Source organism: Petaurus breviceps, unplaced genomic scaffold, assembly GCF_028583685.1.
Source record: "Petaurus breviceps papuanus isolate PSGF00001 unplaced genomic scaffold, PetGlider_PUasm1.0 90842, whole genome shotgun sequence".
NCBI classification, from domain to species: domain Eukaryota; kingdom Metazoa; phylum Chordata; class Mammalia; order Diprotodontia; family Petauridae; genus Petaurus; species Petaurus breviceps.
Window position 1 is genome coordinate 11,405,284 of NW_027187358.1, and position 16,258 is coordinate 11,421,541.

Sequence of the window (16,258 nt, forward strand, 5' to 3'; positions counted from 1 at the left end):
GTTTGTTTGTTCCAACTTTTGTGGCCTAATAGGATGGACAAGATTGCTGTATATCAAAAGTTATTTCTCTCTCTGATGTAATTTTTGCTTATAAAAAGTCTTGTTAGAATCTTAATCTTTTATCAATATTGTTTTAACCTTGCTCTCAAGAGACCCGCCAGAGTGCTTGTTTTAAGTCCACCCAAAATTGGGTTTGTTTACCCGATTTTTAATCTTGGGTCTATCCATAAAGCAATAGCTTGTATTTTGGCTTTGCCCTAATTTTATTGAATATTTATACTTGCTGATAAGTATCTCAGGCAATCTTAACTAGATAACTTGCCACACTGACTCAGAGAGGAATCTTTTCTCCCCTAATAGCATCTTTTGATTTTATAAAGAGTGTGCTTTCCTAATCTTGTAACATTTGGAATTTGTCAGCATTTGTGGTTGGTAAGACTTCACTATTTTCACCTAACTAGTTTCCTAGATACCAGTCAGAGCCTTTGTGGTAGCTTCACAAAATATTTCAGTGTTGTCAGTTGGACTAGAAAACAGGATGTGTTTATCATTATTCATTGGACAATCTATTGAAAAGTTTGCTTCATTGTGTGTGTGTGTGTGTGTGTGTGTGAGTGAGATTTGCATTTTGATCTATTGCTATAACCTGGAAAACCTGTATCATAGGTGTGTTATACACACACACACACACACACACAAACACTACCTATACCTTATATAACATAACTGTTCATATCAATTCTTTCCATGAACTTGTGGTTGGGCATTCTGGTTTAAACTGTTGTATACTACTTTACATATAGCCTAAATTTACTAGTGGGGAGACTATAGTGGTGTTTGCTGTTAAAATTTCATCTTTTTTATTATTGCTTTGTGGACTTTGAAGAAGGACTCTTGGAAACTACCCACACAAAAGCATTGTCAGGGTAATTGCCTTTAAAGGTATTTGATCCAAATGTTTAATCAGCTGTCTTCTTTTGACTACAGCTCTTGTGAATTCTCTCCTGGTGATTTGGTTTGGGCCAAGATGGAAGGTTACCCCTGGTGGCCTTGCCTTGTGTATAACCACCCCACTGAAGGAACATTCATCAGAGAAAGGGGGAAAACTTTCCGTGTCCATGTACAGTTTTTTGATGACAATCCAGTGAGGGGCTGGGTTAACAAAAGGCTTGTAAAGCCATATACAGGTAAGAGATTTGCTCTTTAAGTAGGAAACTAACACATTTTTATCTTTTTTTTAAAAACTTGCTGAATGTATACATAATAGATTTGCAGTTTCATGTACAATCATTTTTTTTTTATTATACTTGGTTATGGAAAAGCTTATTTTATTCCATGAATTAAGAAGAAAATAAACTTTTTTAAAAAGCCATGTAGAATGTAGCTCTTTTCATTTCTGCTAAGTTACAGGAATGTCCTTTGTACTACTATCAAAGATTTTGGTATGAGAAACTGAAATTTAGGATAGAAGATTTGAAACTGGAAGGAATCTACTTTAGAGGTCATCTACTCCAACCCCCCTCCTTTTTAACCATTGAGGAAATTGAGGCACAGACAGTTGACTTGTAGTCACAGAGATAGTATGTGCCAGAGCTGGGATTTGAACCCAAGTCCTCAGATTCTGAATCTGGTGCTTTTCACATTGTGTCATTGATCAGAGCCTTTGTGTTAAAATGGGATTTTTCTGCCCCTTTTCTTTTTTTAACCTTTTTCAGTTGGATTCCACTTTGATGTCTTCCCTACAGGAAAAGAGATGTTATTGATTGCCAGATAGACTTTGAAGCTCAAATAAGATTAAGAAAAGGAAGGAGAGAGGAGAGATATGGTTTGATCAAAAAAGGGAAGGTTAGAAAGTATTAAATTATTTGTCCAAGTTCATATATAATTAGAGGAGATGTCAGACCATTTAATCTAATTTCCTTTTCCTTGCATATGAAATTTTATATTTAGGATCAGTTAATATAGGATAGTCATTCCATTGCCGTCCAGTTGCACTTGTTTTTAATTTGGATTAAGGACTGCTTGTGCTTTAGTATTCAGTCCAGAAATAAATGTGGGGCGGCCAGGTGGCACGGTGAGTAAGAGGTCCAGCCCTGGAGTTGGAGGACCCGAATTTGGTTCCGGCCTCAGACACTTAACACCCACACAAAAAAACTAGTCGTGTAACCTTGGGCAAGTTACTTAACCCCACTTGCCCTCCAAAAGGCAAAAAAAAAGGAAGAAGAAGAAGAAATAAATGTAATCTAAAGAGCCCTGGACTGGAAGCTAGAAGACAGACCCGTGGTTGACTACCAGCATTTCCACTTGCTAGATAACTTTATCCATTGTCTAATGGGAGAAACAACATTTAAATCATTAAGTACATACAAGATATATACAAAGTAAATGGGAAAGGCTTTAGCAGCTGGGTCAAAAATGGGGGAGACCAGAAAAGGTCTTCTGCAGACGATAGAATTTGAACTTGAGAAACAAGAGGCAGAGGTAAGCAGGGGGGCAGATGGAGTGTCATGTAAGCAGCAGCAAACATAGGCCAGTGTAGTTGGCATATAGATTGTGTAGAGGGGGAAATAAAGTGTAAGAAAACTGGAAAGGTGGGGTGGCTAGGTGGCACAGTAAATAGAGCACTGGCCCTGGAGTCAGGAGGACCTGAGTTCAAATCCAGCCTCAGACACTCGACACAATTACTTAGCTGTGTAACTTTGGGCAAGTCACTTAACCCCAACTGCCCTCCAAAAAGCAAAAAAAAAAAAAAGAAAGAAAACTGGAAAGGTAGGAAGGGGGACTAGGTTATGATGACCTTTATATGCCAGATATAGGCGTTTATATTTGATTTTGGATATACTAGGGAGTCACTGGAGTTTATAGAGCAGGTAGCTGACATGGGCAGATATGTACACACTTTGGGAAAATCATTTTGGCAGTTGAGTGGAGATGGATGGAAATAGGGAGTCACTTAAGGCAGGGGACCATTTAGGATGGCTGTGAATAGAATGTATTAATGACAGGATTTGTTAACAGATTGGATATGTGGGGTGAGTGAGAATGAGGGATCCAGGATGACACAGGTTGTAGGCCTGGTTGATTGGGAGAATGGTAGTGCCTTTGGTAGTACTTACTAGTTTTTTATAATTTTAATTTTCTAGATTTATGTAACTAGTAATAGTACCCCCTTTTAATATGTGTCAGTTTAAAAGATCTTTTAAAATATACTAGTAAGTTAGAATTAAATAATTCATTTTAGGAGGAACATCTTACCTTTCTCTGTTTAGTGTACCTAAATTAAGAGGAAAGGGAGAAATCTAAATGAACTTTAATGATTCAAGAAAGTAGCTTCATAAAAGTACATTTCCTTTTCATTTGTGTTTGTACTTGTAAACTGGGCCTGATACTGCTTAACATGAAAAAAATTTTTAAGCAGATCTTGAAACTTTTACGTTTGCAAAATATGTAAAGTTAAAGTTACTTGGAGGATTTATAAATATTTTGCTACTTCGGGCATCCCTGTTCATTTGCTGAGTAGATTCTGTTCTTAGCCATTCTTCCATCAGTACTTATTAGTAAACTTTTTCTTTCCAGGTTCAAAATGTAAGGAAGCCCAGAAGGGAGGTCCTTTTTATACTGCAAAGCCTGAAATACTCAGAGCAATGCAACTGGCGGATGATGCCATAAGTATAGAGAAGAATAAGCGGCTTGAATTAGCAGTATGTGATGAGCCTTCAGATCCAGACGAGGAAGAGATGGAGGTAGTAACATTAATTTTACAACCATCTGAGTAACTTGGTTCTGATAAATAAGAAAATGGAAGGCTATCTTTAAATGATTTTAGGGATAGGTATATCTCTAGGTATAGTATGTGTGTGTACAGTATGTATACAAATATATATACCTATTATGCCAAAATACAACATATGCAATAATACAGCGACATGGAACTTTGTAGCATGTGTACTTTCTAGAATGTGAATTCCTGTCATTTTAAGATAGAATGGTATTAATACTCTTGTGACCTAAGATCTTAAGCCATCTACCACACTTGTCAGAGTACTGGGATGGAGTGTGCTGTTTTTGGAAGGGTTAATAAGTGGGTGTGTTAATGGGGGAGTGTTTGCATGAGAGAGGTATTTAGTTGCTAATATTAAACTTAAATATCTAATATTCAAGGATGTTTTCAACTTGTTACATCCAGATAGTATTTGATGATATAATTTAAGTCTGTAAATTTAGGGCTTATAGTGGTAGAGTAATGCTATGATTCTTTCCCTGTAAAGGGGGAATAAATAAATTAGGAATAAAATACCTACCATTACCTGAGAAGAGTCGGGCAGATGGATTGCATGCAAGCTTCTTTGTATTCTTTGCTAATATAATGATTGACATGAAGCAGAACTGAGACTAGTGCTTGAAAACAAGCTTTACTGTCACGCAAATAAAAATATTTTTTAGACCTACACTATGCACAAGAAGTTCAGCAGAGCATGGTGGTTGGAGAGGAACTGGCCTCAGAGTCAGAAGACTAAATTCAAGTTTTTTCAAACATCCCATAAGACAAAAGTTGCACAACAATTGCCTGTATGTATTAGAAAGAATTTCCTCACTTTGAATTCCCTACACCAATGAAACAGTTCTGGACCACAGAGTGTACACTGCTCAGATTTCCTTAGTAGAAGCCCTAATTTTTTAAAAGATAGGGATCACTGAGTCTTACTGTTGGAGGGGAATCTTTTGAGGTTATCTCATTTAAATTGTGTAATGGAGATCAGAGTGGCTCTGTGGAGTCAGAAGATTTGAGTGCAAATCCTACTTCTCACATGTCATCTTTTGCAATTCACTTAACCTCCCTGGGCCTCATTTTCCTCATTCATAAAACGTGAGATTGGACGAGAAGTCATCAGATGTTGCATCTGGCTCCAGATTTTTGATCCAGTGACATTTTGAAAATGAACAAACTGAGGCACAGATCACATAGCAAGCAAGTATAGAGGCATAAGAAGGTAAACAAGTTAACTTCCCTGTTACTCTCTCTTTGAAAACTAGTACACAAATGTCCTTAAAGGGAGTTACTGGGGTCCAAGCCCATCTCAGGATTTTCCTTCATCTTTGGTCCAAGAAACTTAGAGTATCCTAGAGCAGAGGCTTAAAGATTTGAAGGGATGCCTAGCCCCTTGTTTTCTCCTTTCTTTTGGGGAGGCAGCACGCTGGCTTTGAAGTCAAGACATGGTTTCAGTTATGGCTTTGCTGCTTATTGCTTTTGTGATCTGGGGCAAGTCTTTTAACATCTCTGGACCCTTGGTGTTTTCAGCTGTAAAGTGAGTAGAGACTAGATGCCCTAAGTTCCCTTTATTCTCTTAAACTCTATGTTCAATAAATAAGCATTTATCAAGAGTGGCTGCTAAGCTAGGTTCTGGGGGCATAAAGATAAAGATGAAATAATCCCGCCCTCAAGGAACATGTCTTTTATCAGGGGATACAAAATGAAATAATGGGCACTAACAATTTTGGGATTAAGAGGCTTCATCCGGTGGTACTTAAGCTGGTTTTGAGGAAGAATGGGGATTCTGAGGGGAAGAGTTGAGGACAAGGTACATTCATTCTAAGCATGGGGGCAGCTGTCTTTGGTTAAATCGTTAATAGTTGGATTAATGATCCACTAATAACTTATAATAAAAATGTGTTGTTAGGTAAATGAAAAAAAGTTAATTTGTTTGAAATGTTTTTTTGGGGGGAGTTAATTTTTAATTTAGGACCTTTGATTTCATCACCATAAGGAATTTGAAATGAGGAAAACTCCCTTTATTATGTGCATAGATAGGTGATCTGCATCTTAAAGTTTTAGAGAATTTTTTTTTTTTTTTGCCTTTTGGAGGACATTTGGGGTTAAGTAACTTGCCCAAGGTTACATAGCTAGGTTTTTTTTGCATGTGTGTTAAGTGTCTGAGGCCGTATCTGAACCCAGGTCCTCCTGATTCCGGGGCCGGTGTTTTATTCACTGTACCACCTAGCTGCCCCTTAGAGAATTTTTTAAGGGCATTGAGAAATAAGTTATTTGCCCAGTCACTTAGCTAATGTGTAATATGGAGTGCAGGCCGTGAAAGCCCAGGTCTTCCTGACTCAGTTGCTGGCTCTCTGTATGATAGAATCTGTTGCATCTCATTTGAAATATAAACAGTAATTAATGAATTTCCTAATTAATTCTTAATGTTTATAAATGTACCTATGTTGAAAAATTGACTTACCTTCATTTTATCTATGGTAAGGATGAGAAACAGTGATTACATAAATAAAAAGCAATTTAATTTTTTTGTGGGGAGGAAATGAAATGTTTCATTTGATTTTTTTTTTTTTTTTTTGAGATTAAGAACAGAGAAAATACAAACTATTAACATTTTAGAGGTAGAACTAAATTTTCAATCACTGGTTCACAAAAATCCTTAGAGTTCATAATATAATCCCTTGATTCTAAGTTCTTTCTTGTGTTATTTTCCTCCCATTCTCACTTCCCTCCTTTTTGTTGGCCTGTGCCTACTGAACTGCTGAGGGTAGTTATTGTTCAATTACAGTATGGTTTGGTCTAGGAAACACTATTCAGCTCCTTCGTTTTACATATGGAGAAGCATGGATAGATCCTTAGTATTAAGTTCCTTGGGGGGGAGAGGGGTAGCCAAGATGGCAGAGTAAAACCAGGAACTTGTTTCAGCTCTCCTTCCAACCACTACTAATACCTATAAAATATGACTCTAAACAAGTTTTAGAGCTGCAGAACCCACAAAGTGACAGCAAAACAAATCTGCTGAAGGCAGCCTGGCAGGCAGACAGGAAAGGTATATTGCACCCAGGTGGGAGCTGTGTGCAGTCCTGCGTGAGCCTTGGGCCCAGAGCTTGTGGTGGTTGTAGAGAGGGCGCCCTCCTCATAGCTCTGACAACATTTGCGAAAACCCCAGTGAGTTGGGACACAGCTCTCTCCACTCTGGAAGCAGAGTCTACCATGTCAAAGAGCTCAAAAGTCAAGTAATTGGCTGGCAAGATGAGTAAGCAGAGGAAGCGCAGTCAGACCATAGAATCCTTTTTTGGGGACAAAAAGGATCAAAACATTGAATCAGAAGAAGTCAACTAAGTCAAAACTCTTGCATCAAAAGCTTCCAAGAAAAATATGAATTGGTTACAGGCCATGGAGGAACTCAAGAAGGATTTTGAAAATCAAGTAAGAGAAGTGGAGGAAAAATTGGGAAGAGAAGTGAGAATGTTGCCATACTAGAAAATTAGAGGGGGCATGGGAGAAGATAAAAGAGCAGATTGGGGGAAGGGGTATTCAGTAGCTTGCTATCTTGGGGTGGGGGGATGGGGAGAAAATTTGCAACTCAAAATCTTGTGGAAATGAATGTTGTAAACGAAAAATAAATTAAAAAAAAAAACCAAGTTTAAGTTCCTTCCTCTGACTCATATTGGCTGTGCAACCTTGGGCAAGTCACTTAACATCTCAGTGCTTTCGGGAATTCTCTTAGACCACAAGATTCAGAAAAGGTGCCATCTACATTGGTGGAAAGAGTTTTCTTATTTATGAGATCATGGTACTAATGAAATCACAGGGCCAATCCCTGTGCCTTTGTTTTATAGATGAGATAAACTGAGTCCCACAGAGTGTGACTTGCCCAAGTCTGTTTTAGTTATTTAGTGACAAAACTAAGACGGGAAATCATGTTTCTTGACTCCCAGTCATTGTCTATTATGTACTCCACATAGCTGTGTATATATATTAAATTCTTTGTCTGGTTTACAAGTCCTGGGGGGCAGAGACCATCATGCTGTAAGAATCGTAATTTTTAAAACATTTAAATTCTTAGTTATGGCCAGTTGTAGAAACAAAATGAAAGAAAAAATAGCAACAGGTGACTCTGAACACACATGCATGGGGTAAAAACATTCCAATTTTATGGCATTTTAATATATGTAGAAACATAGAAAATGGAGGCTAGCGGGGTAGGACAGGAAGGTGTTTGTAATTCTTCTAGTGTTTTTTTGCATATTACCTTTTAGTAGAATTGAAATTATATCCCACCCCAATACCCTTAATACATACCTATATATATGTCTGTATATATTGTGTGTGTATTTAATGCACCAAGTTTTATTTTGTTTTTAAATAGTCTCTCCTTTCTGACAGGTGGCTGTAGCTTCTGCATCAGATAATAGTGGAGAAGATCTAGAGAGTGAAGAGGAAGTAAGACCCAAGAGGCAGATGGCCAAGCGCAGCACAGCACGGAACAAAAAACGGAGAGTTGTTTCAGACTCAGAGAGTGACATTGGTGGCTCTGATGTAGAGTTTAAACCAGATACCAAGGAAGAAGGGAGCAGTGATGAAGCAAGCAGTGGAATGGGTGAAAGTGATAGTGACATGGACAGTCCTGTCAAAGCTACCCCAAAACGGAAGAGGGGAACTGCTGCGAATAGCTCCCACAAGAAGAAAAGCTTGGGAGCTTGTACTTCTAATGTACCCAAACGAGTAGGAGGAGTTTCCTCAGAAACTAAGAACACATTGAGTGCTTTCTCTGCTCCACAGAACTTTGAGTCCCAAGCCCAAGTTAGTGGAGGTGGTGATGGGAACTGTGGCTCTGCTCAGTGGTACCATGAAACACTGGAATGGTTAAAGGAGGGAAAGAGGAAAGATGCATGCAGGAGGCGGTCAGATCATCCTGATTATGACCCAAATACTGTCCACATCCCTGAGGATTTCCTTAACACCTGTACTCCAGGAATGAGAAGGTGGTGGCAAATCAAGTCTCAGAACTTCGACCTAGTAATCTTCTATAAAGTGGGGAAGTTCTATGAGCTTTACCACATGGATGCGATCATTGGAGTCAATGAGCTGGGGCTAGTGTTTATGAAAGGCAATTGGGCCCATTCAGGTTTCCCAGAAATTGCATTTGGTAGATACTCCGATTCCTTAGTTCAGAAGGGTTACAAAGTTGCTCGAGTTGAGCAGACAGAGACCCCTGAGATGATGGAAGCTCGCTGCCGAAAGTTGGCTCATATATCCAGATTTGATAGGGTGGTACGGAGAGAGATTTGCAGAATTATTACCAAGGGAACACAGACTTACAGTGTACTGGATGGTGAACCTTCTGAAAGCAACAGTAAATATCTGTTATGTGTCAAAGAAAAAGAGGAGGAAGCTTCTGGTCACATGCGTTTGTATGGTGTTTGCTTTATTGACACCTCTGTGGGCAAGTTTTACATGGGTCAATTTTCAGATGACCGTCATTGCTCCCGATTTAGGACTCTGGTGGCACATTATACTCCTGCACAAATACTATTTGAGAAAGGAAATCTCTCTGCTGAAACAAGGAAGGTCTTGAAGGGTTCTTTATCTTCATCCATTCAGGAAAGTTTGACACCAGGCTCCCAGTTTTGGGATGCAGCTAAAACCTTGCGAACACTCCTTGAAGAAGGATACTTTAAAGAAAAACTAAATGTGGCAGATGGGGTAGTGTTACCCCCTGTGCTTAAAAGCATGACATCAGAATCTGACACCATTGGCTTAACGCCTAATGAGAAGAGTGAACTGGCATTGTCTGCTCTGGGTGGCTGTGTCTTCTACCTCAAAAAATGCCTTATAGATTATGAGCTTTTGTCTATGGCCAACTTTGAAGAATACACTCCTGTTGATGCTGATATGGTGAAAGCTGTGAAGCCTGGTGCTATCTTTGCTAAGAGAGATTGTCGAATGGTGCTTGATGCTGTGACCCTAAGTAACCTGGAGATTCTACAGAATGCAGTAAATGGCTCCACTGAAGGAACAGTGTTAGAGAGGATTGATACTTGTTGTACTCCCTTCGGGAAACGGCTCCTGAAACAGTGGCTATGTGCTCCACTTTGTAACCCATCCTCAATCAATGACCGTTTAGATGCAATGGAAGATCTCATGGCTGTGCCTGACAAGATTAGTGAAGTAGTTGACCTCCTGAAGAAACTTCCAGACCTTGAGAGGTTGTTGAACAAGATTCATAGTGTTGGCTCTCCACTGAAGAGTCAGAAGCACCCAGACAGCAGAGCTATAATGTATGAAGAAACCACTTACAGCAAAAAAAAGATAGTTGATTTCTTGTCTGCCCTGGAAGGATTCAAAGTGATGTGCAAAATTATTGGGATTATGGAAGAAGTGGTAGATAATTTCAAGTCTAAAATCCTTAAGCAAGTAATTACACTCCGGACCCAGAATTCAGGGGGTTGTTTCCCTGAATTGACCACAGAATTGAACCGATGGGATACAGCCTTTGACCATGAAAAAGCTCGAAAGACTGGAATAATTACTCCCAAAACGGGATTTGACTCTGATTATGACCAAGCATTGGTTGACATAAAGGACAATGAGCAGAGCCTCTTAGACTATTTAGAGAAACAACGCAAACGGATTGGCTGTAGGTCCATAGTCTACTGGGGTGTCGGCAAAAATCGCTACCAATTGGAAATTCCAGAAAGTTTCACCTTGCATGATTTGCCAGGGGAATATGAACTAAAGTCCACCAAGAAGGGCTGTAAACGGTACTGGACGAAGGACATTGAGAAAAAGCTTGCTGATCTGATGAATGCTGAAGAACGGAGAGATGTATCGCTGAAGGACTGTATGAGGAGGCTCTTCTTTAATTTTGATAAAAATTATAGGGACTGGCAGACTGCTGTGGAGTGCATTGCTGTGTTTGGTAAGACTGCCTTTCTTTTCAGGCCAGGGGAAGTACAATTGTCTTCTAAGTTAATATTTGTGATACTGTTGGTCAGCAAACAATTATTAAGTGCCTACTATGTACCAGGCACTGTGCTAAAGCACTACAGATACAAAAAGGCAAGAGATAGCCCATGACTTTGAGGAGCTCACAGTGTGGTGTCAGACACAATCATTTGCTGTTGAGAATGAGATTGTGACACTAATAATTAACTAGCTTTAGTCTTAGACACTTGTTTTTACCTGTCATTTAAGCTTCACAGATACTAGCAGTAGATTTTGTCAAATGCATAGCAGCCCTCTTCTAGACAGGAAGTATTCCATCTATGATAGTTGTGTAAAGTACCATGGAAAATTTACTTGTACCAACCTAAATTGAGCACTTGAAACAACCAAAAGGCAATTTCCTTTATAAATCCTTTGTTCCAGAGTGGTTATGACCCACATTTCTCCAAATCCTTTGAAATATGAAATCAAGGAATTTTTAGTAAGCAATCATGTCTTCATTCATTTTTGCTTTTTGTCTTCCCTTTACTATTTTTCTGTCACTGGATCATGGTGTCATGAAAAGACTGGGAGTTGGAAGACCTGACTTCTAGTCTTAGTGCTCTCTCTTAATTAGCTGTGGGACCTTGGACACTCAACCTCCACTCAGATGATCACTGAACTACTAGCTTCTAGAACTTTCTAGCTCTAGAACCCTGTCTTATATAGTTAATTTTATCTTGAGAATGTTTATCTGTATGAATCTATAATTTACTCTCTGCCTCCTTTTTTCTTTTGTATTTGTCCCAATCCTGAGAAACTGTCTAGATTGTAACTTATTTATATAATTTTTTAAATTTATTTTTAAGTCCTTAGACTAAGCTTAGATTTAAGTGACCAAGACTCAAAAGGCAGAACTGGAACAGAACCAATTCTTCCTTGACACTAAGGGCTATGTTTTCTGTTTTCCTTCTAAAGGCTGTTAAGATATATTCTTTCAATAATTCTTCCCCAGTCTTCTGAATCTTTAAATATTTAAAAAAGATTAAAATGTCACTTCCTAATAACTTCAATTTTTATTGCACTAGAAGACTGTCATAAAAGAAGCATACAATTAAGGAATCACCATTGTCAGACTTTACACTTCTCATTCTGTATCTCTAGGCCACCAGCTTGTACTATCATTTTGTCATGTCATTTCTTGTTTCTTCTGTATCAAGTGTCAGTTACGATTTTAGATAAGAGGTTATTGAATGACCTATGCATTCTTGACTGATCTCCCTCCCAGAAATTTTTTGGATGAAATGATCTAGCCATTTACACAAGTATTTTTTTGAGCCCTATCTGTGAGAGCTATTAGGTTCAAGGAATATCCCTCTCACTTGTAAATAGAATTTACACTGCTTTTATTTTCTAGAAATTATGTCAATTATATTTCTATTAGTTTTATACATATGCTAATAAAAACTTTTTCAAGTGAGGGGGCCAAGTTATATTTAGATTGTCTTTGCTAGCTTCAACTTGAGTGTATTAGTTCCTTTAGTCAGTCTTTAATTAGAGCTCATGCTTTTTTACCATTTTTCTTTTTCTTTTTAATAGATGTCTTATTATGCTTGGCTAACTATAGTCGAGGTGGTGATGGTCACATGTGTCGTCCAGTAATCCTAGTACCAGATGAGGATACTCAACCCTTCTTAAAGCTAAAAGGATCGCGACATCCATGCATTACAAATAATTTTTTTGGTGATGACTTTATTCCTAATGACATTATGATAGGCTGTAAGGAAGAAGATTCGGAAAATAGTACCTGGGATGCTTTTTGTGTGCTGGTTACTGGACCAAATATGGGGGGCAAATCAACCCTCATGAGACAGGTAATTGATCTATATTTTTCCAGGGCAGTTAGGTGGCACAGTAGGGAGACCCCTGGACCTGAAGTCAGGAAGACCAGAGTTCAGATCTTGTCTCAGACACTAACTAGCTGTTGTGACCTTGGGCAAATCGTTTTACCTTGTTAGCCTCAGTTTTCTCATCTGTAAAATGAGCTGGAGAAGGATATCAAACCCCAAATGGGGTCTTGAAGAATCAGGCATGACTGAAGTGAATAAATAACAATTTTTTAGTGTGTCGTTAAACTATTTTGGGATCCCTTATGTACTTAAACCTCTCCTCTACTTTTAAAAGTAGTCTCTAAACACTGAATATTAATTAAAAAGCAAATCTGTTTTAATCATTAACAACCTACAAAATTTTTTTTTTCACTAGAGCATACTTTTTGCTATAGAGAGCTCCTTTTCTAGGAGCCATGGGAAATTAATTTCCAGTTTTTATTGTGGCTTCATTAAAGTGAAGAAAAACAGGCTGTACCTTAAAATGGGCATAGAGAACAGTCATTAAGATAGCTTTTTTTTTTTTACAAAGACATTTTGGTAGGTGAATCACATGTTCTTTGAGAAGGTGCTGTAGAAGAACACAGTTCAGTCTTTGGAGCATATTTGAACAGAGAATCGTATTGGGAGTAAGGAGGTCTAATACCTCTGATCTAGGACAAATCATTTTTTAACAAGTGATATAGAAGGTTCCATGATGTTTTCCAGTTAAACATATGACAAATTTGTTTCTTGGCTAATAACATTGGGTTTTTTTGTTTTGTTTTGAATGTTCACAGGCTGGTCTTTTGGTTATAATGGCTCAGATGGGCTGTTATGTTCCTGCTGAAGTTTGTAGTTTCACCCCAGTTGATAGAGTGTTTACTAGATTAGGTGCTTCAGACAGAATAATGTCAGGTAAGTTAGTCTGTCTTGTTATATTGGTCTGTCTTACATATGTATATACACAAATGTAGTTGTATTGTTGTGTAAATAGGTTTTAAAGTGAAGGAAAGGAATTTACAGGCAAGTAGATTGTGGAAAAGGAATCTTCCTGACAATTAGGACTACATGCAGTAGTGCAATGGGCTGCTCAGAAAGGTAGTACAAAATGATTACTGGAATTCAAGTAAAAGGCTGGACTTGTTTTAAAAGGGGGATATTTCATTGTAAGAATTTGGACATTACCACTACATATGTCTTGAGCTTATGATTGTTTTAGTTTGGCCTTGATCCTACTGAATGACCATTGTCAACATTTTTGCATGTCAGGTGAAAGTACCTTTTTTGTTGAAATGAATGAGACTGCCAGCATACTACAGCATGCAACAGAACATTCCTTGGTGCTCATGGATGAACTAGGTAAAATCTAAGATTTGGAAGTGGAGAGGGGAGACTAAGCAAAAGAGAGTAGTTTGTGATCCTTCTTAATTCTTGTAGGTAGAGGCACTGCAACTTTTGATGGTACAGCTATAGCAAATGCAGTTGTTAAAGAACTTGCCGAGACCATAAAGTGTCGTACTTTATTTTCTACACACTACCATTCATTAGTAGAGGATTACTCCCAAAATGTTGCTGTGTGCCTAGGACACATGGTATGTAACTGTTGCTTAAAGGGGGACTTACAGTTTGGGAAACAGCTTGGTACCTCCAAAAATACAGATAATCAAGTCATGATAAATGTTATACCCTTTTAGGCATGCATGGTTGAAAATGAATGTGAAGACCCAAGCCAGGAAACCATTACTTTCCTCTATAAATTTACTAAAGGTGCTTGCCCTAAAAGCTATGGATTCAATGCAGCAAGGCTTGCCTGTCTTCCTGAAGAGATTATTCAGAAAGGCCATAGGAAAGCAAACGAATTTGAGAAGATGACCCAATCATTGAGACTATTTCGGTAGGTTAATCATATAAATATTCTTTGGATATGTACATATAGTAAGAACTTGGACAGGCATAATGGGGGAAAAAATAGGGATTGCTAGAGGAAAATTAAAAGAAGCTAACTTGTTTTTGTCCTTTTGTTTTTAGGGAAGTTTGCCTAGCTCTTGAAAATGAAAATTCAGCTGCAGATGTCCAGGCTGTTCGCAAGTTGTTGACTCTGATCAAGGAAATATAAGCTTCAGTGATTTCTGACAAAGGTGGTAAAATTCAGACAACATTATGATCTAATAAACTTTATTTTTTAAAAATGACCATTTTTCCATTTTCTTTCCTAGGAAATTAAACCCTTTTAATTCTTACCTACCCTCTACATAATGGTTATTGAATACTTCACAATATATTAAGTCTAGATGTTATGGTACATGCATATACTTTCAGGCTGTTTGATTACCCACTGTCACCAATACACATAAATGGGGGGGAGGGGAAGCTATGAAACTGTATAGGGCTGTATATATATACTTGTCTCAGCTTCATTAGAGCAGGAAATTGTTTTAATTTCCAGCAGTTATATCTAGACTGTTCAAAAAAAAACTATGAACAGATTAAATACAGGACTGTTTTGAGGAGACTTTCTAAAGTGTACTTTAAAACATAGTAGCTTTACCTTTCACAAAATTAGTTACAAGAATACTTTGTTTTACAGTGCATCCCTTCCTAGGAAGTCTCATTAAAACACTCACTTTTTGTAGGGGTGATTTGATTGCTGCTGGGAGAGGGAAGGGAAGGAAATTAACTTTCTTAAAGGATACCAGAAACATTGCTGGATATAATTTAAGATTAGTGTTTTCTCTTTCATAGAAAGAACGTACATACTGGGACATGAGTACAGTTACAGCAAGTCTAGGTGTGCTAACAAAATGGGACACATTCAAGTACAATTTTGCTTGAAATTAAAAACAAACTACATGAGATTAAAGCATTAAAATCATATCTCAATCTGAATACATGTTAAAAAAATCAAAAATGCAGAAGTGCTAGCTCACATTTTTTTTTTTTTACCATATTACAAAAGCAATTGGTACCCATGTCCATAAAAGCAGCAACAATGCTGCCTGTCTACTGAATAGTACTACTGCAAAGTGGACTGCGTTCAATGCTAGTTGTAAAAACACCAGCTTTACAGAAGTTGGTATCTGTACAAAATTGCAGCTTATGTTCTTCACTTCTGTCCCTTCAAAAAGTCTTTACACAGTAATGCTAAAACACCCAGTTCTGTGATCCTGAGTCAATATATTGCCACTTTCTTTTTGGTAGGTTGAGCTTCATAGTGTCAACACCTTACACATCCATTTTACAGTCTATTCCTGCAGAAATGGGCAAGTATCTTCCTCCAAAAGTTTTTTAAGTTAGAATGGCAGAACTCTCCTTAGAGAAGGAATTCAGTTGTGCTGCAACGTATTAGATTCTATAGGTGGAGCAGAGTCATATAGTGTATCTGTATCGTGTGTAGGCTCGCCGGCTAATGTACAGGGGTTAGACAGTGTCCCAGCACCACAGTCACAGAAAAACCTAGAAAATGACAAAACCATTATTAGCATTAGCATGTGAAGAAAAAGGTCCTAATTATATAATAATGTTTTTTATGTAGGTTTACATACCTATCATGTCTAATAAACTCTACATCATGTCCCTGATGGCACTTCTTAATGCAGTTCACACATATGGCATTACGATCTGTGGTGTTACAAGTATGGCATCTAAAAAGCATTAAATAGTAAGTACAAATTAGTCACGGATACAGAGA

General features: G+C 37.9%; 2 protein-coding genes across 4 annotated transcripts in view; one reads left to right on the forward strand and one right to left on the reverse strand.

Moving 5' to 3' along the window:
- The window catches only part of MSH6 (mutS homolog 6), a 29,410-nt gene extending 14,648 nt beyond the window's left edge, over positions 1 to 14,762 (forward strand). The window contains exons 2-10 of the mRNA XM_069071653.1: positions 988 to 1,187; positions 3,577 to 3,743; positions 8,159 to 10,694; positions 12,299 to 12,573; positions 13,368 to 13,485; positions 13,840 to 13,929; positions 14,008 to 14,162; positions 14,265 to 14,464; positions 14,599 to 14,762. Of these exons, the coding sequence (XP_068927754.1) occupies positions 988 to 1,187; positions 3,577 to 3,743; positions 8,159 to 10,694; positions 12,299 to 12,573; positions 13,368 to 13,485; positions 13,840 to 13,929; positions 14,008 to 14,162; positions 14,265 to 14,464; positions 14,599 to 14,686 (3,829 nt within the window). The 3' untranslated portion in view covers positions 14,687 to 14,762. The remainder of the gene's footprint in view (positions 1 to 987; positions 1,188 to 3,576; positions 3,744 to 8,158; positions 10,695 to 12,298; positions 12,574 to 13,367; positions 13,486 to 13,839; positions 13,930 to 14,007; positions 14,163 to 14,264; positions 14,465 to 14,598) is intronic.
- The window catches only part of FBXO11 (F-box protein 11), a 115,194-nt gene continuing 113,664 nt past the window's right edge, over positions 14,729 to 16,258 (reverse strand). For all 3 annotated transcript variants that reach the window (XM_069071655.1, XM_069071656.1, XM_069071654.1), the window contains 2 exons: positions 16,113 to 16,211; positions 14,729 to 16,023 (listed from right to left, as the gene is read on the reverse strand). In XM_069071655.1, the coding sequence (XP_068927756.1) occupies positions 15,894 to 16,023; positions 16,113 to 16,211 (229 nt within the window). In that variant the 3' untranslated portion in view covers positions 14,729 to 15,893. The remainder of the gene's footprint in view (positions 16,024 to 16,112; positions 16,212 to 16,258) is intronic.